Source organism: Bombyx mori, chromosome 21 (assembly GCF_030269925.1).
Source record: "Bombyx mori chromosome 21, ASM3026992v2".
Classification (NCBI taxonomy): domain Eukaryota; kingdom Metazoa; phylum Arthropoda; class Insecta; order Lepidoptera; family Bombycidae; genus Bombyx; species Bombyx mori.
In genome coordinates, this window is record NC_085127.1 from 11,496,713 (window position 1) to 11,524,350 (window position 27,638).

A 27,638-nucleotide genomic window follows, 5' to 3' on the forward strand; every position below is an offset into this window, starting at 1 on the left:
ATATAATTGTCTCCTTCAAAGAATACGGTTCAAAACCTGCATTAAATAAAGGTTAATACTTAACCTGTTATTTATCTAAGATGTCGTTCAGAAGAGTTTTGTGACTGCCAATGGAATACAAAGTCAATAATTCGTTTTTCTGATTTACCAGTAATTGTCCAAAAGTCACATTGCCGGCTTTGATACTAGTCGACTCATATCTACTTAATTCTACTTCAAAAAATAGTAACACGTAATACCATTACAAATCAAACAATAATAATTTTCTAGTTGAATCAATGATTTTATTATCATTATCAATTCATGTCTTACTATCGTAAATATCTTACTGAATATTATTATCTTCTGTCTGTGGTGTAATAGATTCTCCATAATTCACAATCACACAAATTATCGCATGGCATTATTTCATTTTTCGTTTTATGTTTGAGCGATCGTCGTGTTCTAAGCAAAGTGGCTTCTTTGATTAATTTAAGTTAAGAGTGAGCTGTTGGCGTTACCGAAAAATACAGTTTTGTTACAGTAGCTTAGTCCTAAATAACTTCATATTAACAAAAGGGATACGAGACGCGTTGTTGATTTTATTCGATTTTTCAGTATGGTAGTTTTCGATACCGCTAAAATAGATTGTCTATGCTCTAAGGTTTAAGCGTGTAGTGCCTACCTTACATTTCATTGGATTGATAAGTTACAGATTAATCAATCTGTCAAAGAACTGTTGTCTTTGTAGATGGCTGTTGAATTTCGTTATTAAAAATCTTTAAATTTTTAATTTTTTCGTAGTTTTTTAAATTTGCTGTGAAATCAAAATGGTTTGACTTGCCATTATCGAATTTAATTAGAGTATTACTTGTGTATTGACTGTCTTTTAAGTTGTAAACAAATCCAAAATGTCCGTTCCTACGACTGGACCGAGTAAATTGAAAAAGAAGCATATTCGTGTGAAACATCAAAAAGTGAAATTGTTTCGTGCGAATGAACCGTTACTGTCCGTTTTTATGTGGGGCGTTAATCACACGGTAGTATTTATTTTTCATTTCATTAATTAAATCGGTTGTTAATCCGATTTCATTTTTGGTGCATGTTCGCATTATGTCATTTCTCCAAATACAGGTTTGTTGTGGTTTCGCACTGTTTACTTCCACTACCTACTTCCATTCAATTTAAATTCCTGATTTCGTTGCCGAATTCGCCTTTTTAGTATGTATATTTGGCAGAGTTTCAATAATCGCAATCTGCCCCATTGCCATTGATTTAAAATAGAATAAACAGTTTTTTTTAGATTTAATAGATAAAAGTACTAAAATACGGTTGTTTCCGCTAGTCAATAGCTTTTTAAATATCATTACAATTCAAATTATTTACATCACTTAAAATACTTTTTATGTCAACGGAAACTACCCAGTTAACTCAGAAATAAAAAAGAAAAAACCTAGATGCATGAACTGAATTTATGCTTCCACTTCGTTTTCGGTCTCCGGACATTTGAACATGTGTTATTGTTAATCACAGAGAGATCGCGATATTTTCTTATCTATCTGTCGGGGTGGGCACTTTGATTATCTGGTCTGTAAAGACAAAAACGACTACAAACAACTTAATTTAAAAAAATCTAATAAAGCTCCCCGGATTGTTCAAGCTGCTCTAGAGGCTTTTCTACAATAGGAGATGTTCTTTTCTTATATCTTCCTGAGACTATACTTCCACTTTTTCTCTTTCACCACTTTTAATGACTATTCCTATAATCACAAGTGTATTGGAAGAGTTTTCTTAATGAAATACGCACTGTTTATGTACTTAAATTTTAATGAATTTTTTTTTTCATTTTTCTCTGCACCTACTTGTCTTAAGTTTTTGTCAAGGCTTAAACTACCACTGCTCTGTTGACGACTTCCGAAATTATATAAGCCAACTTGACTTTTTCTTCCTAATTACTGTAAAACTAAACATTTCTTGAAGTGTTGAACCCACAAATCTCAAAACACGCAGGGGCATTTATACTAACAAAGGTGTCATTCTTAGTACATAACTTGGCTAGACCTTTGTATATGTTTATATAGTTTAATAAATGTATAGTACAGATAAAATATATGTTTGTGTTAAGTAAATAATTTTTCATATAATTAAAATGTATTTGGTCATTATTTTTTTTTTTTTTTTTTTTTTTTTTTTTTTATTGCTTAGATGAATGGACGAGCTCACAGCCCACCTGGTGTTAAGTGGTTACTGGAGCCCATAGACATCTACAACGTAGATGCGCCACCCACCTCGAGATATAAGTTCTAAGATCTCAGTATAGTTACAACGGCTGCCCCACCCTTCGAACCGAAACGCATTACTGCTTCACGGCGGAAATAGGCGGGGTGGTGGTGCCTACCCGTGCGGACTCCCAAGAGGTCCTACCACCAGTTATTTTTTTAATCATATTTAATATTGTACACTTTTCCTCTCATACATATTCCATTTTACTATATACTGGGGCTATTCTGGAAGAATACTTATGATTTTTTAAAATTTAGATTTACCCTTTTTTAAATTAGTTAAAAATAATATTATTTTACGACAATGTATAATAGACAGTAAGAAAGATTTAGAACAATATTATAAGTTTTAATAATTAAAATTCATTAATATATTACGTACATTAAAAGAAACAAATTATCAATATAAAATTAATCTATTAGGTGAATCATAATTGATTTGTTCAATAAATTTGTTACAGATTAATGAACTGAGTCATGTTTCAATACCAGTTATGCTACTGCCTGATGATTTTAGGGCTTATTCCAAGCTCAAAGTCGACAACCACCTGTTCAACAAGTAAGATTATTGTAAAGTCATAGAAAATTGTTAATTTACGAAAAATACAAAGCGATACCGTAGTCCTGACACAAGTGTATGCACTTTATTCATAGATAAATGCCATGTCCCATTTGGTTTTAGGTCTATCTTTGCTCTGGTTTTTCCCGAATGTTGCTACAGTGATTCACTAGCTGTTGAAAGGAAAAAAAATCATCAATCCCTTTGTCTTCCTTATTTAAGACAATGAAAATTACTATGTTACCTTTTATGGAAATGTTAATCTAATCTAATCTAGTTTTAATGTCAATAATACGATAAAGTGATGAAACCTTTTAAACTATGTATTGTGTCGAATTTAAATAAACAAAGTACTTCTAAATAAAGATACAAAATTCAAATATAGATTAAACATGTCATTGTCAGTTTCAATTTTATTTTTATTAGTTTTAGACTGGTGGTGTTGCTGGGCCACCAGGGGTTAAATTGTTAATGTCAATTTTGTTGTTTCAGAGAGAACATGCCATCTCATTTCAAGGTCAAGGAGTACTGCCCGCTCGTATTCAGGAATCTGAGGGACAGATTCGCCATCGACGATTTGGACTACAAAGAATCCCTGACAAGGTAAGGAGACAAAATGATTCGGCACGCGTGTTTACACAGCTAATCGAAATGTCTTTATTATCATTTATGTATGAATTATTTATTTATATTTATTTTTGGTCCCGTATTATTGGCTCTGGCGTCCATCCCGGTCCCGTCCTTAGGTTTAGTCATCCAGATAACTACCTCCGCTCGAAGGCTCGGAAGAGAGCGATATCTTCGCTGCGGCGGTCCGCGACCGCGCCGACCGGCGTCGCTGACCTCCACCAGGACAGCATATTCCACGACGCAAGCGCCTTCGTCAAACGCGGTCTGACGATCAAACGACTGAGGTCAGCGGAGTTTAGTGTACGATTTTTTTCTTTTTTCTTTTTTTTGTTTTTGTTTTTTTTTTCAGTTATTTTTTTTTCGTTGACGTAACAGTATTTAGTTATGTTTCCGTACTGACACAGCCTCACCGATACACTGGTTCAAGGACCGTCGGCATTATTCCAGATTAACAGCTTGTTTTTTTTTTTTTTTTGAATTTTCTTGTCACGTGTTCAATTCATTCAATTTGTTGTTGGGTGCCAGCGGTAACGTAACGAATGGCGCCTGTTAATTGTCCGGGCGGTGTCTCTCGATCCCTAATTACGTGACCCTGATCTTTACTTACAAGCTCCCACGACTTACGTTGTTTGCCGCAAATAAAATGTACTACAGCATGTCAAAAAAAAATCGTCGCACGGCACATAGCTACGATCCGAACAGAATGTTCACAGTCACTACCGTACATACATACCTAACGTATTTTTGTGTTTTTTTTATTTGTAAATTTACATTATTTTGTTATTTATTTTAAACACTAACAGAAGCACAAACAATTAAATTAACACGAGAACGTTTCGCACGTAGGTAAGTGAGCATTGATGCGCATTAAACACGACTTATGAACTGTCTGTTTTGAACTCCATGCTAAAGTAAGTATAAAGAGAAATGTAAATTAATAATTTGCATATGGTTCGTATTATTATTGTAAAAGATGGAGACTTCTATATATAATATGTATGTATTAACACCTCAAGATTGATGATAAATTTATCATTATATTATCACCAGTATCTTTAAAGTACCCTGTGTAAGTACTACTTCAAAGCTACAACTAATGTTGTAACGACTTATGGAATGTGTTTTGTATTTTTTTTTCCCTACCTAAGCTGATGGTCTTGAGAGGCCATTTCAGCGTAGCCTTTACTAGTAGGTGAGCTCACGGGGCTCAAACCTGATGTCATTGGTAACACTAACCCTAGCAAGAGTAGTTCTTCACAGAATCTACCACCGGATCGGAAACGCGACTCACTGAGAAGATCTGGCGAGAACGGGTTCGACGAAAACGATGACCGGTGCTTGGGGTACCTAAAAGCACCTGTTTTGTAAGAGACATCATCATTCTCCTATCCTTCTCCCAGTCATCTGGGGTCGGCGCGAATACCTACCATTTCTTCGCTCTTACACATATCGTCTTTCACGCAATCCATCCATTTTTTCTTCGGCTACCTCTTCCTCTATATAACCTAAGCCCAACGTCAACAAAAGCATTCCCAAGGAGGGCTGATGTCAGGCAGGCGGCTGGCCATAAATATTTTGCCAAAACATAGAGCAACATTTTGTAAGAAACATGTTTGTGTTTAATTTTTAAAAAGTTGAAAAATTTATTCTAAATAGCAGTTGAATGATAAACGCATCTTTTTATCGTACATTTTCAATCTTGTAAAATAACGTGATGTGTTAATAGTTTTGCCAGATGAAAACGGTCGTCTGAAAGAGATCTCTTTATTGTACATATCGTCAGTATTCATAATTTTTTCTTGTGCAATAAAGTATGCTCTCTTTCTCTTTAAAACGAGATTTACTGTTATGCATGTAACATAAACAGAATTTGATACAGAGTACACTGATTTTACTCGCATAAAAAAAAGACAACTTATACCCTAAGAAGGAATGATTCGCTACAAGATTTACCGCTGATCTGTTTCATCAAGTCTGGAAGTCGTTTGCCAACATCGACAGCCTGAATAACTTTCGCGTCTGGATTGTTCTTATAAACCAGTCGTGGGCAACCTTACTAGCTAGCTCACTAAGTTTCTCGCTGGATTTTCTCAGTGGGTCGCGATTCCGACCCAGTGATAGATTCTGCGAAGCACTGCTCTTGCTAGGGCTAGTGTTAGCAAATTCTCTCAGGCTGACCCTGCGAGATCACCTACCCGTCTGGGCGTTGCTGGAATAACCTCTTAGGCTACCAATGAATAGGCAGGGAAAAGAAAACAGATTGGATTCCGTATCAAAACGCTATACGATCACTACTTACTGTTTACCAGAATGGAAAACTACTTACTGTTTACTGGTGGTAGGACCTTTTGTGAGTCCGCACGGGTAGGTACCACCAGCCTGCCTATTTCTGCCGTGAACCAGTAATGCGTTTCGGCTTGAAGGGTGGGGCAGCCGTTGTAACTATACTTGAGATCTTAGAACTTATCTCAAGGTGGGTGGCGCATTTACGTTGTAGATGTCTATGGGCTCCAGTAATAATCTGGTCGCGATGAATAAAGAAAGCACGCCCGCCTTTTGCTGCCTCCTACAACTTTTATAACCGCTCAGCTGACTTCACACATTACGCGCCTCATTGATATGTCAAACCTCATTATTGGTGTGCTCGCCTGTGTCTTCAATGTGCACGAACGTTTAGGAATAAGATCGGCTAGCTCAGCCGCACACGAGCACGCCGTGACAATTGGAAACTGAGTTGAAATGGTCGCCGCGGCCGAAATCGGCTAAGGAAAGCAATAATACAAAAGCAAATTTACATATACATAACGCATCAAAGTTTTATGTGTACGAGTTATTTGGCGTGTGAAGATTTTCGAATTGTGGTTTTTCGTAATATAACTATTATTATGTACATCAATATATCTATATATTTAAATAGTTTATATAAGAGGAAAGGTTGTTCAAGTAAAAATCTGTGTATGACATGTCGAAAGTACGTAGCTAATATTCACCATCTTGCTTTGTTGATACCAATTTAATTTCATGTAGAATAAATGGTTGATTAAAACATGATTATGTTTGCTCGTCAAACGATCTTTATCTTTGTAATTAATTACAAATGAATACTTTCAGATTGCTGTTTTGTAAATATCGCGGAAATTATATTTTTGTATGTCGGTTAAGCGAATGATTGTTGTCTGCAGGTCGCAGCCGATTCCCGACGATTCGTCCGGTAAGTCTGGTGCGAAGTTCTACCAGAGCTACGATCGCCTGTTCATCCTGAAGACCCTGACTTCTGAAGAGGTGGAGAGGATGCATTCGTTTCTGAAGCACTATCATCCAGTAAGCTGATTTTTTTTTTATCGGAGTCTCGTTTCTTCATTTTCGTCCCCGTCAATTTGTAAGTCCACTGAGTATCTTGATTGACGTCCGGTCTTTATTTCGGAAGACCAAAGCGTCAAACCTTTTTCAAAAGTTTCGGTAAAAATGCAAATCGTTTGCAGTCTTTATTCCCGATTATTTTAAAAGACTTTGACAGAGAATCTTTTGAAAGTTTCGTCTGCAAAATATATGCAGTTTTCTTACAAGAACCAATCAGTTCCGTGAAGTTTGTCACCAATCTATCAGTGCGGTAAATAGACGTGTGCTTACAGCTTTACGTTTGAACTAAACTTAAGAACGTTGATTACAAATGTACGTGTGTAACACTTGGGTCATGATGCGACACATAAAAGTTTGTGTTAATCAAAATCGCCTACGTTTTTGAACAGTGCTAGATTTAGAATTAAGACGAATCCCCATGCGTTGGACTGATCAGGTGAAAGACCTTACTGAAACCCCACTTAACGAGTGTGTGCGCCGGGCCTCGGTTCGCAAACTGTGGAAAATATGTGTCAAGGCTTTAATGAGCCAAGAATTCCACATGACCACGACTGTTCTGCCAAGAGCAACCGATTATGATGATGATGAGTTTTAGAATTTATCAGTTTGTACATATTTTGATTGTCATTTTATATCTAATCTTTAATTCGACAACAATACAACTTGGTTTTCGAGGTCAGTACCGGATATTACAAATACGAAAAGAATGTTCGATGCGTTATTCAAAATTTATTCGTTAATGCTGTAATTTGCAGAACTTTTAACGGGCTGCCAAGAGTACGAAGTAAAATGATCTCTAGATATAGGAGATGTAATGCGATTTTAGTAAAAAAAACCTAAAATCATGACCTTGAAATTGAGCCCTTGCACGCAGTAAGCACGCTTATGCAAAGTTAGATTATTTTAATCATAAACAGAATAAATTTGATGAATAAATTAACAAAATAAAACAATTCACATAACTTCGCTCCTCGTGTTCCCGCCAAAAGTCCTTTCCAATCTGCGGTTATATGTGCAGTAGTACCACTATGTCGTGTTTTTTTTAAATGGATTTATGACCTCGTAACTAAGACCTTTAAGTCATGTCTTATTTTAATTTATATTCTTATTTTTATGAAAAATGATAATATGGAGTAAAATAAAATGAAATGAAGATGATTAATTTGAGACATTAATCAACTGGGATGAAATGAGATGATATGGGATGAAATATAATCAGTAAAATGGTGGTCATTTCTGAGATTTTTTCAGTGAACTTTTTGGAGGATCCCGAGAAGTTACGTCCAGCGGCTTTGTTTCATTTTCCCACATTTGTGCATTTTCACAGATATTAAACAGTTAATAAACCACCGTTAGTACACATTTAAACCTGAAGAAACACTAAATAGACAAAATAAAACAAATCACACAACTTCACTCCTCGCGTTCCCGCTAAAAACTCATATGTCGTGATGAACAAAATAATAAGCACAGATAATATCGAACGAATGAATGGATGAACGAGTCACGTGAACGTTTTTGTTTTGGCAACAGTACATCGTGGAGAGGCACGGCAAGACCCTGCTCCCGCAGTACTTGGGCATGTACCGACTGACCGTCGACGGAATAGAGCATTACCTGGTCGCTACCAGGAACGTGTTCTCCAACCATCTCAATATACACAGGTAATCTGTAGTTTTCTTTTTTTTTTTTTTAATGGTTCTCAAAACACATCACACTACATTACATATTAACTAAGTCATACTTAAATCTATACTAATATATAAATTTACAGTGGTTTTTATGGATGCTCCGTTATAACTACTGAACCATGCATCCGATTGACTTGAAACTTGGTATACATGTAGAAAATACATGTACTTAACGGATAGGCTTGGATAGACGGATAGACAGGCTAATATTATATGAGTGTTGGACTCCCTACACCAGTTGCGAGGGCGTTAATGATGAGAATCTTTGTGGGGGTGAGAAATAATAATGTTAATTTTAAATGCAAAGCGAAGGGGACGGGTACAGCTGATAGTATCTAAATCTGATCTGGATTGCAACCTAAATGATATGTCTACTCAGAAAACCCATATCAGTGTACATAGCGAGCGAGCATCCAAACTAGTTATAGAAAATAAAATAACAAGTTCCAGAGCAATAGCAAAAAAAAAAAAAACTACAGGCCGTTGCGAAATAGTGATGGCTTAAAATGAATCCGCTCGGTTATTTGCTACCATCTCTGCCTATCGCCGCGGCGAAGGATGGGGCAGCCGATGACCTATAAACTTGAGACACGGAACTCGAAGTTTCAAGGGGGATATCGGTATTTGTTGTTGTCCACCGGCTCCGGTAACCACGTAACAGCAGGTGGGCCCTGAGCTCGTTATCAGGCTTAAGATTGTACTTTTCTTCCTAAGCTGATAGTCTTGAAAGGCTGTGTCAGCGTAATGCTAACGTGTAGGTAAGTTGCGGAAACCAAGATGCGTTACTAACACTGACCCTATCAAGAGCTTTGCTTCGCAGAATCTACCACCGGATCGGAAACGCGATCCACTTTTTTTTTTATTGTTTAGATGGTTGGACGAACTCACAGCCCACCTGGTGTTAAGTGGTTACTGGAGCCCATAGATATCTGAGAAGATCCGGCGAGAAACTCAATGGCCAAGATTGTATGCGGTTGTAGTAACACTAAAAACATACTCCGTTACAGAAAGTACGATTTGAAGGGGTCGACGGTGGATCGCGAGGCCTCCGAGAAGGAACTGGAGAAGGAGCTGCCCACGCTCAAGGACAACGACTTCCTGAAGCAGGGCGTGCGCATCGACATCGGCGAGGCCGCCAAGGAGAAGCTTCTCGAGACCCTCACCGCTGACGTCGAGGTATAGCAAGTGTTCCAATTAACTTCGAAGTCGTCGTGGCCTAAAAGATAAGACGTCCGGTGCATTCGTGTTGAGCGATGCACCGGTGTTCGAATCTCAGGCGTGTACCAATTTTTCTAATAAAATACGTAACTCAATAAATGTTCACGATTGACTTTCACGGTGAAGGAATAACATCGTGTAATAAAAATCAAACCCAAAAAATTATAATTTTGCGTAATTACTGGTGGTAGGACCTCTTGTGAGTCCGCGCGGATAGGTACCACCGCCCCGCCTATTTCTGCCGTGAAGCAGTTAATGCGTTTCGGTTTGAAGGGTAGGGCAGCCGTTGTAACTATACTAAGGTCTTAGAATTTATATCTCAAGGTGGGTGGCGCGTTTACGTTGTAGATGTCTATGGGCTCCAGTAACTACTTAACACCAGGTGGGCTGTGAGCTCGTCCACACATCTAAGCAATAAAAAAAGTATTCGAATTAATTACACACCTTGAATGTCGACAACCAGAATATCTGGTACAAAAACTATGATGCAGTTTAATAGAATCTGATTAGAAAATTTATAGAGACATTTTTAAAACATTTTTAGTTGTCATTGTAGACAGACGAACATAAGGCCCACCGCATGGTAAGTGGTTGCCGTCGCCCATGGACATCAGCAATGCGAGGGCCAGAGCCAAGCCGCAGCGTACGGGAAATATCGGACATAAAATCGAAGGGAAAAATAAAATAAAATTTTACATATCGTCATTGTCAAACCAAAATCTGCTACGTGCAAAAACTCTATTTTGAATTAACGAGTAAAAATATTTTCATATCAAATTTTATGAAAGTAAATTTTTAAGAACTATATCAAATGAAAGCTATAAAATATTAAAGCTTATTAAATATTAAGACACATAACAGTTTTTTTTTATACGGTAGATAGGGCTGTGAACTATACGAAAAGGTCAAAAAGTAAAAATCTCAAAAAGTGCACATAGCAGATTTTGGTTTGACAACGACTATATATATGTTTTACTTAATTGTGTTAGTCTTAATAAATTTATTGATTGAAGGGTCCGTTAAAATATTGATAAGTGAACGCATCGATATTACATACTGACCTATCTCTATCTAGAATCTGTTAGTCAAGTGAGATTCTCGGAGTGCGATAATGATAAGAGTGTAAATGATAGGGATAGTAAACAATCGCTTGCCAATTATGAGGAGGACTTTAATTGAGGAGGTATTTATAGGCGACTGATAAAAGACCACTTGTTATATTAACTATACTGAGAACTCATGTCTCAAGGTGGCTGGCGGCATTTACGTTGTAAATGTCTATGGGCTCCAGTAACCACTTCAAAACCAGGTGGGCTGTGACCTCGTCCACCCATCTAAGCATAATAAAAAAAGTATTAAATACACAGAATACAAGGAGTATATCTATATTATGTTAATACGTGAAGCAAAAACTATGTATCCCTTTTTTACAAAAATTGCGCGGACGGAGGAGTATCAAATTTCCCACACTTATAAAGAATATAGAAAAGGAGTGCAGAATGTTAATATATTTTTAAATTATGCATAATAAATACATTAAATCAATAAATAAAAACATTACACACACTACCGTGTATTTGATACACCCACGCATACATATTGTTTGTTTAATGTCATACTTTTTTTATTGCTTATAGTCTGTGGTCAGATTGAAAATAGATTAAATATGACTTTTTGGCGGGAACGCGAGGAGTGAAGTTGTGTGATTTGTTTTATTTTGTCTATTTAGTGTTTCTTCGGGTTAAATGTGTAATAATGGTGGTTTATTAACTGTTTAATATCTGTGAAAGTGCACAAATGTGGGAAAATGAAACAAAACCGCTGGACGTAACTTCTCGGGATCCTCCAAAAGTCCACTGAAAAAATCTTAGTAAATGATCAACATTTTACTGAGATTATATTTCATCCCATATCATCTCATTTCATTTCATTTAATTTCATCCCAGTTGATTAATGGCTCAAATTAATCATCTTCATATCATTTCACTCCATAATATCAATTTCATAAAAATATGAATCATAGTTTTCCAATTACAGCACAAGAGCGCTTTACAGCATAATGCTCAACTAAGCTTCAGCATAATTCGGCATTGTGCGTCACTGAGTCGCATTATGCTCTGTAATTGGAAAGCTACCTGTATTAGTTTTCCAATTACAGAGCATAATGCGAACTACCTGTATTAGTTTTCCAATATAAATTAAAATAAGACATGACTTAAAGGTCTCAGTTACCAGGTTATAAAATCCCTTAAAAAATAGATTAAATACTGTTTCGTCTTTATTAATGTTTTTCTAAAGTGTACAAGTCTTGGTGAAATCTGTGATTATAGAAATCTATTACAGAGGTCGGCAACCTTTTCAGTCGCAAGAGCCAAAAATTACAATTTGCAAAATGTCAAAGCTTTTAAAGAGCCACAAAAATATTCTTAGCAACAATAGTACTTTTGCATAATAATTTTTTTTTGATAAAAAACCAATATAATTAATTATTCATAAGCGTCTTTAGACCACGACGACTTCAAAATAATAATATATTAATTATTCATAATAATGATTGCGTTCAGTTCCTGACGAAGCTGCACCTAATGGACTACTCGCTGCTGCTGGGCGTGCACGAGTGCGGGCGCGGGGAGGCGGAGGCGGAGGCGGCGCGCGCCCGCCCGCCCGACGCCGACACCGACCGCGACACCGACTCCGACTCCGACACCGACAACCGGCACGCCGACGGGTACGTGCCGACACGCCGACACGCCGACAACTAGCCGCTACACGTTAACACTAATCGTTTAGCACACTGAGTTTCTCGCCGGATCTTCTTAATTACGCGATCCGGTGGTAGATTCTGCGAAGCACTGCTCTCTTGCTAGGGTCAGTGTTAGCAACATTCCGGTTTGAGCCCCGTGAGCTCACCTACTAGCTAAGGCGACGCTGACATAACCTCTCAAGCCTATCAGACTAGGTAGGAAAAATTACCTATTTTTACCACAGTGGGCAGATAACGGTATACGACAAGTTTTACTTAAAATAAACAAAACAAAATAGTATGATAACTGTATATTAATTGGTAAGAAGAAGCCATGAAGTCAAATGTACATAAAAATATACTCTTTGCTTAATGTCAATTGGGAAACTTTTGTTATTGTTTGTCTGTGGTCGAATTGAAAATAGATTAATATTGTTTGTCTTTATTATTATTGATCTATAGTGCAGTTTTAACGAATACTGTGGATTATATTATCGAATATATTATTTTTTGACAATCGAACCAATATAATTTCAATTAATTATAGTCGAGAATTTCGTCTACTGCGGGGTCACTAGTACAGTTTTAATGCGAGAAGACGCAGTTGTGTTTTGTGGAATAGTAAAGTGTACATTGTTTTAGATGGGGCTACAACACTCCACCGGACAGTCCTCGTGGTTTCGGCCGCCAGACCTCGCTGCGGTACGAGGGCATCATCCCCGAGCTGGACATCTACGCCATCCCCAGCCAGGAAGGTACGCTCTAGAGACAATTTACTGAACCATTCAGTTAGTCGTCGTCGTGGCCTAAAGGATAAGACGTCCGGTGCATTCGTATGTAGCGATGCACCGGTGTTCGAATCCCGCAGGTGGGTACCAATTTTTCTAATGAAATACGTACTTGACAAATGTTCACGATTGACTTCCACGGTGAAGGAATAACATCGTGTAATAAAAATCAAACCCGCAAAATTATAATTTGCGTAATTACTGGTGGTAGGACCTCTTGTGAGTCCGCGCGGGTAGGTACCACCGCCCTACCTGTTTCTGCCGTGAAGCAGTAATGCGTTTCGGCTTGAAGGGTGGGGCAGCCGGTGTAACTATACTGAGACCTTAGAACTGTATCTCAAGGTGGGTGGCGCATTTGCGTTGTAGATGTCTATGGGCTCCAGTAACCACTTAACATCAGGTGGGCTGTGAGCTCGTCCACATATCTAAGCAATAAAAAAAAAAAAACATAGATTCTATAATCACAGATTTCGCCAAGACTACACTTTAGACAAATATTAATAAAGACAAAGAATATTTAATCTATTCTCAATTTGACCAGTCTATAAGCTATAAGAAAAATTTGACAATAAACAAATAATATGCATATATGTGTGTGTAATGTTTTTTTTATTGATTTAATGTATTTTTTATACATAATTTAAAAAATATTAACATTCTGCATTCCTTTTCTATATTGTCTGTAAGTGCTGTAAGTGTGGGAAATTTCATACTCCTCCGTCCTCGCAATTTTCGTAAAAAGGGGTACAAAGTTTTTGCTTCATGTAATATAGATATTTTTTGTTTTTTTTCTAGGTGCCCCTAAAAAGGAGATATATTTTGTAGCTCTCATCGACGTTCTCACACACTACGGCGTCAAAAAGCAGGTAAATTTAAAAAGTAATTTTTGTTAGTTTCAATAGAAGTATCAACATTAGATATGAAAAAATGTTGTTTATAAACATAATTATTTCTTTCCAATACATTATACATACATACCAAAACGGTATCCGCTGCCGCCCGCCGGTCAGTAGGGGACCTGAACCCGGGTGTCTCTACTAAACTCCGCCCCGGGAAGCTGTCCCGCCAACCGGTGTAAAATCCTGTCGTGCGGTCGTCGTGCCGGAGTCGGAGACCGGAGTGGATCCCGGCGATCGTACGCAGGGTGGACTGGGGGCCCTTCCATGCCCTGCGTCAGTCTCTCGCGCAACCCGTGGTCGAGCACGTACTATGATCCGCGCTTCATTCAGGTGTTGCCTCGATCTCACCTCCAACATCCTACCTCTCCTAATCCTACTCTCCGGAAATATAATTTATGAAGTTTAAAAAAAAGAAAAGGGTTTTACAGGCGGTTCCCCATTCCACATTTAATGTGGATTTCAGCAATGTCAGGGGCCTACATAGCAACCTTGACGCCGTACACCACCACCTCGAGACGGCGCAGCCTGCCCTGCTTTTTTTTAACGGAGACGCAGATATCTGCTCCGGACGATACCTCATACCTTGAATACCCCGGCTACGTATTGGAGCACAACTTCCTACGTAAAGCCGGGGTGTGCGTATTCGTCCGGGCGGATGTCTGTTGTCGCCGTCTTCGGGGCCTCGAACAACGGGACCTGTCCCTCTTGTGGCTGCGCGTGGATCACGGGGGCTGTATCCGAATCTACGCGTGCCTGTACAGGTCCCACAGCAGTGATTCAGGTTCAACTCTGTTTGAGCATGTGCAAGAGGGGACTAACCGCGTGCTTGAGCAGTACCCATCTGCGGAGGTGGTGGTTCTTGGAGACTTTAACGCTCACCATCAAGAGTGGTTGGGGTCCAGAACCACTGACCTCCCGGGTCGGACTGCCTACGATTTCGCCTTGGCCTACGGCTTCTCCCAGCTGGTGACACAGCCCACCCGTGTCCCAGATATCGAGGGGCACGAACCTTCTTTGTTGGACCTTCTGTTGACCACGGATCCGGCCGGATACAGTGTGGTGGTCGACGCTCCGCTTGGATCGTCTGATCACTGCCTTATTCGTGCTGCCGTACCACTCTCTCGTCCTAGTCGTCGAACGACGACCGGGTATCGTAGAGTTTGGCGGTATATGTCAGCAGATTGGGATGGATTGCGTGAATTTTACGCATCCTACCCATGGGGGCGGTTCTGCTTTTCCTCTGCTGATCCTGACGTCTGTGCGGACCGTCTTAAAGACGTGGTGCTCCGGGGGATGGAATTGTTTATTCCCTCCTCTGAAGTGCCCGTTGGGGGTCGCAGCAGACCCTGGTATAACAATGCCAGTAGGGATGCTGCACACCTCAAGCGGTCCGCATACGTGGCATGGGATAATGCCAGGAGACGTCGGGATCCTAACATCTCAGGGGAAAGGCGGAAATATAACGCCGCTTCCAGGTCCTACAAGAAGGTAATTGCCAAGGCGAAGTCGGAGCACGTTGCTAGAGTTGGCGAGCGATTAAAGAGCTATCCCTCCGGGAGCCGTGCTTTTTGGTCGCTCGCCAAAGCTGCAGAAGGAAACTTTTGCAGGTCTAGTCTCCCACCACTGCGCAAGTCCGATGACACTCTGGCCCACAGCGCGAAAGAGAAGGCTGACCTTCTGGTCAAACTCTTCGCCTCGAACTCGACTGTGGACGACGGGGGTGCCACACCACCGAACATCCCCCGGTGTGATAGCTCCCTGCCGGATATCTGCTTCACACAGTGTGCAGTTAGGCGGGAGCTCCGACTCCTGGACGTCCATAAGTCGAGTGGGCCAGACGGCATCCCCGCAGTGGTTCTGAAAACGTGCTGACACCTGCGCTAACGCGTTTGTATCGCCTCTCTTATTGCGCTAACAGGGTTCCGTCTTCATGGAAGACCGCCCACGTCCACCCTATCCCCAAGAAGGGTGACCGGTCGGACCCGTCGAGCTATAGGCCTATCGCGATAACTTCCTTGCTTTCCATGGTGATGGAGCGAATAATAAATACACAACTCCTGAAGTATCTTGAGGATCGCCAGCTGATCAGTGACCGACAGTACGGTTTCCGTCACGGTCGCTCAGCTGGCGATCTTCTTGTATACCTTACTCACAGGTGGGCTGAAGCCTTGGAGAGCAAGGGCGAGGCTCTTGCTGTGAGCCTTGATATCGCGAAGGCCTTCGACAGGGTCTGGCATAGGGCACTTCTATCGAAGCTACCATCTTACGGAATCCCCGAGGGACTCTGCAAGTGGATCGCTAGCTTTTTGGATGGGCGGAGCATCACGGTCGTTGTAGACGGTGACTACTCTGATACCATGACCATTAACGCTGGCGTTCCACAAGGTTCGGTGCTCTCCCCCACGCTTTTCATCCTGTATATCAATGACATGCTGTCTATTGATGGCATGCATTGCTATGCGGATGACAGCACGGGGGATGCGCGATATATCGGCCATCAGAGTCTCTCTCGGAGCGCGGTGCAAGAGAGACGATCAAAACTTGTGTCTGAAGTGGAGAACTCTCTGGGGCGAGTCTCCGAATGGGGTGAATTGAACTTAGTTCAATTCAACCCGATAAAGACACAAGTTTGCGCGTTCACTGCGAAGAAGGACCCCTTTGTCATGGCGCCGCAATTCCAAGGAGTATCCCTGCAACCTTCCGAGAGTATCGGGATACTTGGGGTCGACATTTCGAGCGATGTCCAGTTTCGGAGTCATTTGGAAGGCAAAGCCAAGTTGGCGTCCAAAATGCTGGGAGTCCTCAACAGAGCAAAGCGGTACTTCACGCCTGGACAAAGACTTTTGCTTTATAAAGCACAAGTCCGGCCTCGCGTGGAGTACTGCTCCCATCTCTGGGCCGGGGCTCCCAAATACCAGCTTCTTCCATTTGACTCCATACAGAAGAGGGCCGTTCGGATTGTCGATAATCCCATTCTCACGGATCGTTTGGAGCCTCTGGGTCTGCGGAGGGACTTCGGTTCCCTCTGTATTCTGTACCGCATGTTCCATGGGGAGTGCTCTGAGGAATTGTTCGAGATGATACCGGCATCTCGTTTTTACCATCGCACCGCCCGCCACCGGAGTAGAGTTCATCCATACTACCTGGAGCCACTGCGGTCATCCACAGTGCGTTTCCAGAGATCTTTTTTGCTACGTACCATCCGGCTATGGAATGAGCTCCCCTCCACGGTGTTTCCCGAGCGCTATGACATGTCCTTCTTCAAACGAGGCTTGTGGAGAGTATTAAGCGGTAGGCAGCGGCTTGGCTCTGCCCCTGGCATTGCTGAAGTCCATGGGCGACGGTAACCACTCACCATCAGGTGGGCCGTATGCTCGTCTGCCTACAAGGGCAATAAAAAAAAAAAAAAAAAAAAAAAACATTGGCAAGTTTTTCCAACGAACGACTATTGTACATATCTTACATTGAGAGTGTAAGCCGGTTTGGATAGGTACAACCGGTCTGCGCATTTCTGCCGCGAAGCAGTCACGCGTTTCACTTTGAAGGATTGAACGGTTGTTACACATCGCAATTCGACACTTTGATCTCGCATTTCGATTATAGAATTCATTTATTTATTAGGCTCACACATAACAAGCTAAAAAGACACACAAAAAACACAAGTAAAAAGAAACAAAATCTGGCTTGCAATATAAGTTATGTGCGCACGATAAAACAAGGCATAGTGCTAAATTTGTACACAACGTTCCTTACAGTTATACGACAAGACAACACGATAACGAAAACTAATCTAACTTGTAATGTAAGGAAATAAATTTATTCACAATATACAATTAAACAAAACACTACTTAACCTACTATTAATTAACGCGGAGGATGCCCTTCAGCATTTTTATAAACGTAACGAATAATTTCAACTACAGTAAAAACTCTTTGTTCGCGCTTCCTTCATTCGCAGATTAAAAAAAAACAACCCAATTGTTATGTTCGTGGCTAAAGATTTCTTTATTCGTGTATCTAATCGATACATCGGTACATACACATTGATAATAAGGATTTCAATTTGTTTGTATGCAACTAAAAGTAATCGTCAAATGGACTAATAAAAAAGTAAAATAGACCTTATTACAACTTTGCTTAAAGTACGTTTTTATTTGGTCATCTAGAAATGTATCCTCTTATAATTACATATTCTTAGGCGTTGAAGTTCGAGGTAAATATACAATCTACCGAAATGCAAATTAAAACTCTATTTAACTTAAAACACTTAACGAGCGTTTTAAAATTCTCAATTCACTTCTTTCACTTCGTTCCATCTCTGCAACGCTTTTACAGTCGATACGGCACTCTTAGATTTGTCGAGAACATTCTGGGTAAGTCGAGTAGCTTCGATGTGTGCTTCCGCTATCTGACAATAAATGGCGTAGTATTTATCGATCGTTCTCGAGGTTACCAGTTCCTTTGATATTCTTTTCGGCTATTCGGCGATAGATGGCGTTACTCTTACCGGCGTAACAATATGTATGTAAATTACAATTTTATATTTACAGTATCTGTTTTCGGGGTATATTTACGGAATGTATATGTAGCGTGCAACGTTCGGTCGCACTCGGGCGTCATCGGACGCGATCGGGGTTCCCGAACGCGCAGGTGTCCCGTGACGTCATGCAAAGAGATTCGCGCGCGTCGATTTAAGTTGATTGTAAAAACATAATTTTAGTTTTTTATTTTGTACTTTGTAGTGCCCAGCGTTGCTTACTTTACTTTTGGTTTATACTTTAATATTGTACACAATATAGTTGTTGTTGAAATGGTGTGTTTGACTTTTATATGTTCGGAGTAAAGTATCCCGCGAATACGAACAGCAAATAACAAACCACATACACATACCTCGCGAATAAAGTGCTTTTGCTGTGGTCCACGAAGAACTGACACAGGTTGATTTTTAAGTGCTAACGTCAAAGGACAAACTACTGATGGGTCGTTCTGGTTGCAGGCCGCCAAAGCTGCGAAGACGGTGAAGTACGGGAGCAACGTGGATGGTATCTCCACGTGTGACCCCGAGCAGTACGGGAAGAGGTTCATCGAGTTCGTAGCCAAAGCCATCGAGGGCAACTAGCGGCGCCCCCCGGCGGGAACTCAACGAACTATCGCAATCCGCGCGCTGTGACGTGCCGGATCCGTTCTTTCCTTTATTTAGTTTATAAGGTTACAATTTTAAATCGCATAGAGTTAATTTGCGTTTCCCTTTGCTTTTGTTTTTTTTTCGTTAAATTCGTTTTCGTCTATGGTTGTAATGCCTTTGTTATATTTTCCTGCGTTCGGACGTAATGGCGGCGTAACGCAGATCCCTAATCAAAGGCGATGCTTCCTTCAACTCGATTAGTGGTTTGCACGTAGGAGATAGGTCTCGGATTGTCTATGGTCGATTGTTCGTTAATATAATCGAATTTTGATTATTCAATTCGTTGTAATTACTGTTTTTTTTTTGTAATTTCTATAAGTATACCGAATTCTCGTGTACATAACGATAGAATATTGCTTTTTCGTTTTATTTTCTGTTCGAAAGGAAATTCAATTGTTTGAGGTATAATTTAAATTGTTTTTCTTTTCGATTAGTTATAGTTTCATATTGGAGTTTACAGGGTGTCGTGTGTACGAAGGAACGTAGAGCCACTTTTAGAAATTCAACGAATTAGCGAAGATATTGAAGGAAGCATTGCGTTTTTTTTGTTTTTTTTTTAAAAAAAGAGATGTCTGTGTGAGAAGAAATCATTCGATCGTTTCAGTTTTTGGATTTAAATGTAGAAATTTAGTCCTAATTCTTAACATGTTGCTACAAATGATCATATAAATTCGATAGTTATCGATATATTAAACTGAGTCATAATGTCGATAGTAACGCAGGACATCTCTATAAATGTTATATTGTCAAAGACAAGTATTCTATGATAAATAATGGTAAGTTAATTTCGATTCGTAATTGAATAAAATAAAAATGTTAAATGGAAATTGTTCAATGCTGCGGTGTCGGTCAGCTCTGTTTCTGGTTCTCTAAAGTCTTCACTCGGCTTTGAGGCGATAAATTGAATGTCGCAAAATACTTTGACGCGACATTTTTAAAAGGTTCGTTTATTCCAACGTAGATTTTCGAAAATTATTTATCTTCAAAGAAAATTCGTCCAAATCTTAAGTTTCTTTCGAAGAGAAAGCGTGATCCTAACTATTGAATGAAGGATACTCGTTTTTTTGAGGAAAAATTTGGAGGAATTTTCATGTCTATATAAAATAATAATACATTGTCGAGAAAGATAAAAAAAAGCTACCTATTAAACTCGTAGTTTTCTATTGTGTAAACAAATTTGAAATTCAGAATGTTTACGTAAAAAAGTTAAATTTAACTGTAACTTTCAATTGTATGCGAATCGCGACGGTTTTTAATAAATAGTCAGCTTGGTATGACGTTCCGCTGTCGCCTAGCTTGAACATAAGTTGACGTTGATGTATCGATAAAAAAATAGTGTTCGTTTCAACTTATCGATATTAATGCAGATCGATACTTGAACTATGTACGAGCCTTATTAAATTTATATATTGTTGTATCTTTAACTCTTCTTATTTCGTGGATCAATTAAATTTACGACAAACGAGATATTTTATTGTAAGTCTTGTTGTTGAAATGGTCGAAAAAAAAATGTAACAAATTTCCCTGTTACCTCTTCTTATAATGTAAAGTTGTATAAAAATATGTTTAAAAAAAAAAAAGATTTCGTGTCAATGATAATATTTATAATATTGCAACTTTTGCCAATAATCCTTAGCATGCTTAGTTTCTGTCTAGAGGGTAGTGTTAAATTAGTAATTGTATTAAATAAGTTTTTGTTATTTATTATGATGTTGAATAAGACAATCGATGGTCTTGTGATTGAAAACTCTAAAATGTATTTATTCACTTTGATGTTTTTCGAAATTCCGTACGTAAATTTTCTAAATAATAAATAGTTATACTGCTTTTTGTCGCAAATATTTGGGTAGCTCTTTAATTAGCTCTTAAACTGAATGTTTCTCTCGATTGACAAAAATATGTCGATTACCGTAATATTAGATTTAAAAGTTGTTCTCATATAATCAGTATTTTAATTACGGAACAATTTGGAATCCGAGGATTTGTGATATGATAATTATATTATTAAACTTGAATCATGAAGTCGTCTTGCTAACGAAAAATGTTGTCCTGCTTTGTATACCTAAAAAAATAAATTTTAATACTTCACTTTAATAAAGCCTTAACTGGCTTATAGAAGACTGAAGTATGAGATCTACCTCAAAAATTAAATACCACGGTATAAACTAATATTCTTGTGGATTTATTTGAAAAAAGGAAAAATAATTAAATATTTTCTTTGCAAATAAAATATTTTTAAAACATTAGTTTAATACTCTATATATATAGTGCAGAGACGTGGACACTCAAAGCCGCAGATAGGCAGAGAATCGACGCTTTTGAGATGTGGTGCTGGCGACGTATGCTACGAATACCATGGACGGCTCGCCGCACCAACATATCTATTCTCAGGCAGTTAAAAATAGAAAAGATTCAACGTCTATCCACAATCTGCCTACAAAGAATATTGCGGTATTTTGGTCATTTTGCACGTAGGGACACCAGCAATTTGGAACGCCTTGTGGTGACCGGTAAAATAGAGGGAAAAAGGCCTAGGGGTAGAGGTCCCAAACGATGGTCGGACCAAATAGCGGAGGAACTGGGGATACCTATCAACGACGCACTCCACCGGGCTGCAGGGCGGGATCGATGGAGACAGTTGGTTGACGAAATCGGACGGAGTCACGATCCTCAGCAGTGAGGAACCGATCGAAGAGAGAGAGAGTTTAATACTCTCCTTAGATTGATTTAAACACAAATAATGTATCACTGATATATTAGTTTAAATAGATTTTTGGGATTTAAAAAAAATGAAATTGTCACGTGTTAGTTAGCAAGACGACGCGGCGATGTTAATAAATAATATATAACATTTTCGAATGATTTCTTATGATCCTGAACAATGTGTTTAGTCATGTCATTGTAATGGTCCGATGTCATATGTGTTGCCATTGTTTAGGTTGGTATTTAGGGATGGGCGAAATCTGCAAATCGTATTAATATTTTGCTCCCTCATATGATCGAGTTGGGTCAATAGAATTATTGAGACTGAACTTTTTTTGGCCATGAAAAGTATTAAAAACGTCGGACTGAGATCACGTATCATACGTATACAGGGTGTCTCTAGAAAGAATGGATAACCCTGAAACACCTCACAGTTGAGCAAACGGGCACTCAAATTTAAAAATAAAGAAATAATACCAAATTTCATGATATAAATTTTAAGTTCAGATTTACTTTTATAAAAAAATACACTAGCTACCTATACGATTTCCTGCATATTCCTTAGTATAGTCCATGTACAATATTATAACACCAAAAAGCCTATGGATTTCATTTATTTGTAGCTGTTGTATATTCCAGAAACGCACAACAGTATGGAAAATTTCAACTTTTTTTTAAAATACGTAATTTGGGTACTACTTGAGAACTTGATTTTAAATTTTTTGTTTTGTGTTCCCAATAGCTCTACTATGAGGTGTTTCAGGATTATCCATTATTTCTGGGAAACCCTGTATAATTTGAGTTAATCATGAACGCTCCTTGTCAGCAGCCAGCAATGTATTAGGTACAAAAATATTGGCCGTTTTCCTAATTTTTTTTATTTTCGATTTAAATTCAACAATTTTTTAAACTTCGACTTTATGAATGAGGATTTATTATAATACGATTTGTAGATTAACCTAATATTAGTTATATTTTGTTAAACGGTGAAGGTTGTATACAAGAATCGTCGTTGTCGGTTAAAAATCCAAATTAACTCCCATCCGGGTGTAACTAATTCTTAGCTTTACCGAAGTAGCGAATAAGTGAGTGATAAGACATCGTTTTGCTTATATTTCGTGAGGCCGCAATCTAAAGCGAAGTGAGTAGGTTACGGTCCTTCGTTACATGGAATAATCAGTCGATCTTTTATTGAATTACAGTGCAGTACATAAAGCGTGTTAAATGTAATTTATCGAATGTCATTCTTGTATGTTTAATTGTGCTTTGATTGCAAGCACTATCTAGTATTCCTGTATCGTCAATGTTTTTGAAAGCTGTTCACTACTGACAATACGTTCATTAATATTCAGAAAGGTATTTTCGATTGACAACGACGATGTAAAAAAAATGATAAAACAGAAAATAGCTTCGCTACGAAATTATTATTTTGAAATTCAAAGCGGTTAATATGTTATCTCTAGTCTAATAGTACTGCTCTTTTAAAGACGAATAATATGTGAATGAAAATATGAAACTTAATTTTTTTTAAATATTCGGTTATAAAGTTTCTGCATTGATATGTTGTTTTTTTTCAGTAAACACCCTATTTTTTGTGCACTTGAAAACTGTTAAAATTTATTCAGGAGATATATCCATATTTGGAAATTAATGACGTCATGTTGCTAAAACTCAGGCCATGTATGCTTATATGTATCTAAAGCACTGAAGTAGGAAACCTATGGAAATGAAACGTCAACAAAAAATTCGTGCCACTGTGACGTCATCTGGCCACAAAACATGGCGGTTTTAGTGCTGACCAGAAGATTTTAATGTTAGTAGGTTTTATCGATATACGTTCTTGGCTTATTTTATTTTAAATATTGTTGAGTATGAATGTATTTGTACTTATATTATATTATATAGAATTTATACTTTAATAGGAATTAAGCATATTGTTATGTGCAAAGATGATGTGATTTAGATATTATGTGAAATCTAAGACGAGTTCGTGCTTCAAATTTTCCAAGTAAACGATATGACGATTTTTAAAATTTGCTACACTGATTTTATAAAGTTGTCGTTTGCCGCAAAACATAAAGATATGGCATAGTACAGTGCCATCAGCCCATTTCTAGCATGCTGAATGTTATCGTATTTTGAGTACGCTTAGACTATTACAATCTATTTTAATTGTTTTGCTGACTCTAAAGTCCGTAACAGACTACCGCAGTGCACCTCAAGGAAGGTGCACCGCAAATTTTAAACTTATCAAGGGACCGCCTGATAAAAAAAAACACCTACAGAACATTTATTCGTTAATGAAATTACAAACGTCATTCCTTGTGACTTCCTCTCTAAAATCACATAATTAATAAATATTTAACGAATTTACAATAGTGTTTTACTCACTGCGGAATAAAACTATTTTATTTAAATAGTTCCGAAGAGATTTTGTTGGTAGCCTTTTTCCCGAAATATCTAAACAGAATGTCTAAATATGTTTTGATGACATATTTTAAAGAGGTATTTATGATTAGTGTCATGATGAATAGATTCCGACCGAAAAATGGTGTCCGATATTTCGGATTCAAATATATTATTAAGTGTATAATCTATGTTTCGGATGAGGGCTCCATAATGAATTTAAATATATATAGATAATAGTTTTGGGGCATCGACCTTCTTGAGATCCTATAAAATATGTTTTAATTATTATTTTTGTATGTTTTAAGCATGATAAAATTAGAAATTTTATTTATGCAATCATATTAAATCGATATCAAAGTCAATAAATAATGTACAACCCAAAACAGACGGCCGAACTGACGTGACAATGACATTTGGCGCGCTAAACATGGCGGATTTTCGGCCTCATTAGACGGAGACGGAGACATTTACGTATATTCATATTTCATTTTATGTACGCACTGAAATACTGTTATATTGTTTTCCTGCGAGTTAAAGTGCTGAGTAAGAACGAGATAGATATATGTTTATGTGTGTGCCTTCAAAATGGGTGCTATTTATATAAGCAATTGTACGTATAGAACAATATGTCGTGTCCCTACTATATAGGTCTATGATCTAAAGTGACAATTTAACATTTAGTGAATCAAAGTAAAGTCAATTTTAAGTAATTTTACATTTATTAATTTAGCTTAAGCAATACGCATACTCCTGAACTTTAGATATCAACCAGTCGATCATATTTTACTGGTGGTAGGACCTCTTATGAGTCCGCACGGATAGGTACCACCGCTATGCCTATTTCTGCCGTGAAGCAGTAATGCGTTTTGGTTTGAAGGGTTGTAACTATACTGAGACTTTAGAACTCTTATCTCAAGGTGGGTGGCGGCATTTACGTCGTAGATGTCTATGGGCTCCCGTAACTACTTATCACCAGGTGGGCTGCTGCTAGCTAGTCCACACGTCTATGCAATAAAAAAAAAAATATTTTTGAGAGAATTGAGTAAACAGCTGATAGTACCGAAGCCATAGATGAACACAAAATGAATTTCAAATAATTTTATTAGTAAACCTGGACAAAATACCACATAAATCTTAAAATAAATTAATCCATCCTAGTCTTGACGTGTTTCTCAGTGATCTTGTCTTTTTCAATGATGTAAACAACGGCACCCCAACCGGAGATGGCGTCACGATCTGCCGCATTCACCAGAGCCTTTGGAATTGAAATTACAAATAAAAATTCTGAGTACAATAATACACAAGTTTTAAGTTATTATATTTAGCTACACTGCCATGACAATGGTTGTATAGATAGATATCTTTTTGTAGCATTTATTCTTGAGGAGCTTTGAATTTTAATTGCAAACAGCAGACTTGAATGGGCATAGTCAAGAACTTGCTTAAAGTTAAGGGTCTTGAAAGAAAACTTAATTAAAAGGTGGAAATGTCAAAGTAATTACCTTTAAACCTAAATAAATATGACTGTACTGTACAGATTACTCATGTTGCAAGGTAGACAGAGTTATTTACACTGATATCTGTGGGCTCCTTTAATTACATCACCAGGTGAGCCATGTGCTCAATCACCATTTGTGCAACAAAAAAAGTGGATCATACCTGTGAGATTGTCTCAAAGAGTTCATCTGGCTTCAAGTTGGGCTCCCAGAGAGCTTCACACATACCATACAGCTGTTCAGAACAGGTGCCCGATACCACAAAATCTTCAGGTTCATTTGGGCAACCAATCTGTTAAAGGCATGTTTTGTTTATAATTAAATGTTTTGGGTAAATAATACAATTGAAAAGTTAATTTTAAAAATCTTTGTTTAAGAGCCTTTTGGTTTTCTATATTGCTTTTGTTTATAATTATTATTAATTTCTTTAATAAAATCTTTGGTATGCTGGAGGGGATTGTAAGCTTGCAAAGTGATAGAATTTTAAATATTTTCTATAATATTTTTATACCCATTGGAGTAAACACGTATTGAATAAAAGTAGTATTTAACTTATGATCACTAAAAATACAACTGTGATACACAATTTCATAGAGAAAATTAATCAATCCAGAACAGTGGAGATCAATACTTCGACATATTAAAGTTTCATTTTAAAAAAAAACTACTTATGAATCTTACCAAGTCCATGTTACAGACATAAGGTTGGTTATCATAGGGATCTAGACCAGCTATGACAGGTTCAATAAAGTAAGGGCCGAAACGTCGTTCATACAATAAGTTTGACAACATCGCTGAGAATGTTTTAGGCCGCATCATTCTGTTTTCTTTTAATTCATACAAGTTCATTCTGAAAAAATTAATTGATTCAAATATGTTTATAAATGCAACAATAAGATTACATAAAATAGGTATGAGATGGCTTGTCAGTTTTTGTTCTTTTTAAATTTTATCCTGTTCAAAGACACAAAAACAGGATTTAGTATATAATATAACAATAATAGTTTAAAATATTTTATTTAGGTTATAGATGCATATTATCAGTTTAAGAACTGTAACTACTTACCTAAATTTCAGTCTCTGAAATACAGTTTGGGTGTCAGTCGCGAGACCGGGAAGGCCTACATACAATGTGGGTCCCATTTGGAATACTTTTGGGAAGTTGGTTGATACTGTTTGAGCTTGTATACCAAACCGCTTGTCCGTAGCGATGGCCACACAGTCTTGGCCCTTCATGGCGACTACCGCACCCCCGTTATACGCTAGTATCGACTGTGAAATAAGTACATAAATGTGAACATACAAAAAAACTGAGGTTTAGGAAAAAATAAATCGGTTTCATAAATCTGTCTGATTGCTATTTGATAGTTTCAAAGAAGTATTGTTTCATATAACAAACAATTTAGATGCCGCATTTGCTTGTAACAAACGAATGCAAATTTTGCTTGTAATGTTCATGACGTGATCGTAGCTCGAATAGAAATAAAGGAAAAAATTATAAACTAATACAAAGTATTTACCATATTAGTGATATAGAAACTTAAGCACTTTTTGACTTGGAATTACTGTAAAGTGATTAACTCAAAATATTGAATGGCCCTTTAACATCATACACAGAGGTTACAGAAACCAAGAAATGTCAATTCATTCGATTTGACACGAGTTTGGCAGATGTAGAAAATTGTGTTGTCAATTC

General features: G+C 38.0%; 2 protein-coding genes across 5 annotated transcripts; one reads left to right on the plus strand and one right to left on the minus strand.

Moving 5' to 3' along the window:
* The first annotated feature begins 681 nt into the window (after positions 1 to 681).
* Positions 682 to 23,596, plus strand: LOC101745875 (phosphatidylinositol 5-phosphate 4-kinase type-2 alpha). 4 transcript variants are annotated; one of them, XM_038018381.2, is made up of 11 exons: positions 682 to 1,019; positions 2,723 to 2,820; positions 3,313 to 3,423; positions 3,567 to 3,734; positions 6,633 to 6,771; positions 8,344 to 8,474; positions 9,509 to 9,677; positions 12,284 to 12,447; positions 13,132 to 13,217; positions 14,046 to 14,116; positions 19,146 to 23,596. In XM_038018381.2, exons 1-11 carry the CDS (start codon positions 891 to 893, stop codon positions 19,266 to 19,268), a joined length of 1,389 nt encoding a protein of 462 aa, XP_037874309.1. In that variant the 5' UTR covers positions 682 to 890; the 3' UTR covers positions 19,269 to 23,596. The 4 variants fall into 4 exon arrangements, with proteins under 4 accessions (XP_037874309.1, XP_037874308.1, XP_037874311.1 ...); XM_038018380.2 differs by having other exon boundaries at positions 684 to 1,019; positions 13,105 to 13,217; XM_038018383.2 differs by lacking the exon at positions 3,567 to 3,734 and having other exon boundaries at positions 685 to 1,019.
* A 1,933-nt stretch (positions 23,597 to 25,529) lies between these two features.
* Positions 25,530 to 27,548, minus strand: LOC732999 (proteasome beta 3 subunit). Its single transcript, NM_001046995.3, is given in 5 exon segments — positions 25,530 to 25,701; positions 26,106 to 26,234; positions 26,624 to 26,792; positions 27,009 to 27,214; positions 27,463 to 27,548. Coding segments are annotated over 5 exon segments (618 nt in total). The 5' UTR covers positions 27,466 to 27,548; the 3' UTR covers positions 25,530 to 25,590.
* Positions 27,549 to 27,638: the final 90 nt, after the last annotated feature.

Bases quoted from the DNA above. Each gene is read 5' to 3' on its own strand.
- LOC101745875 (XM_038018380.2), top strand. From the start codon at position 891: ATGTCCGTTCCTACGACTGGACCGAGTAAATTGAAAAAGAAGCATATT. The intron at 1,020-2,722 runs GTAGTATTTATT...AATTTGTTACAG, and splicing joins TGTGGGGCGTTAATCACACG to ATTAATGAACTGAGTCATGT. The intron at 14,117-19,145 runs GTAAATTTAAAA...TTCTGGTTGCAG, and splicing joins ACTACGGCGTCAAAAAGCAG to GCCGCCAAAGCTGCGAAGAC.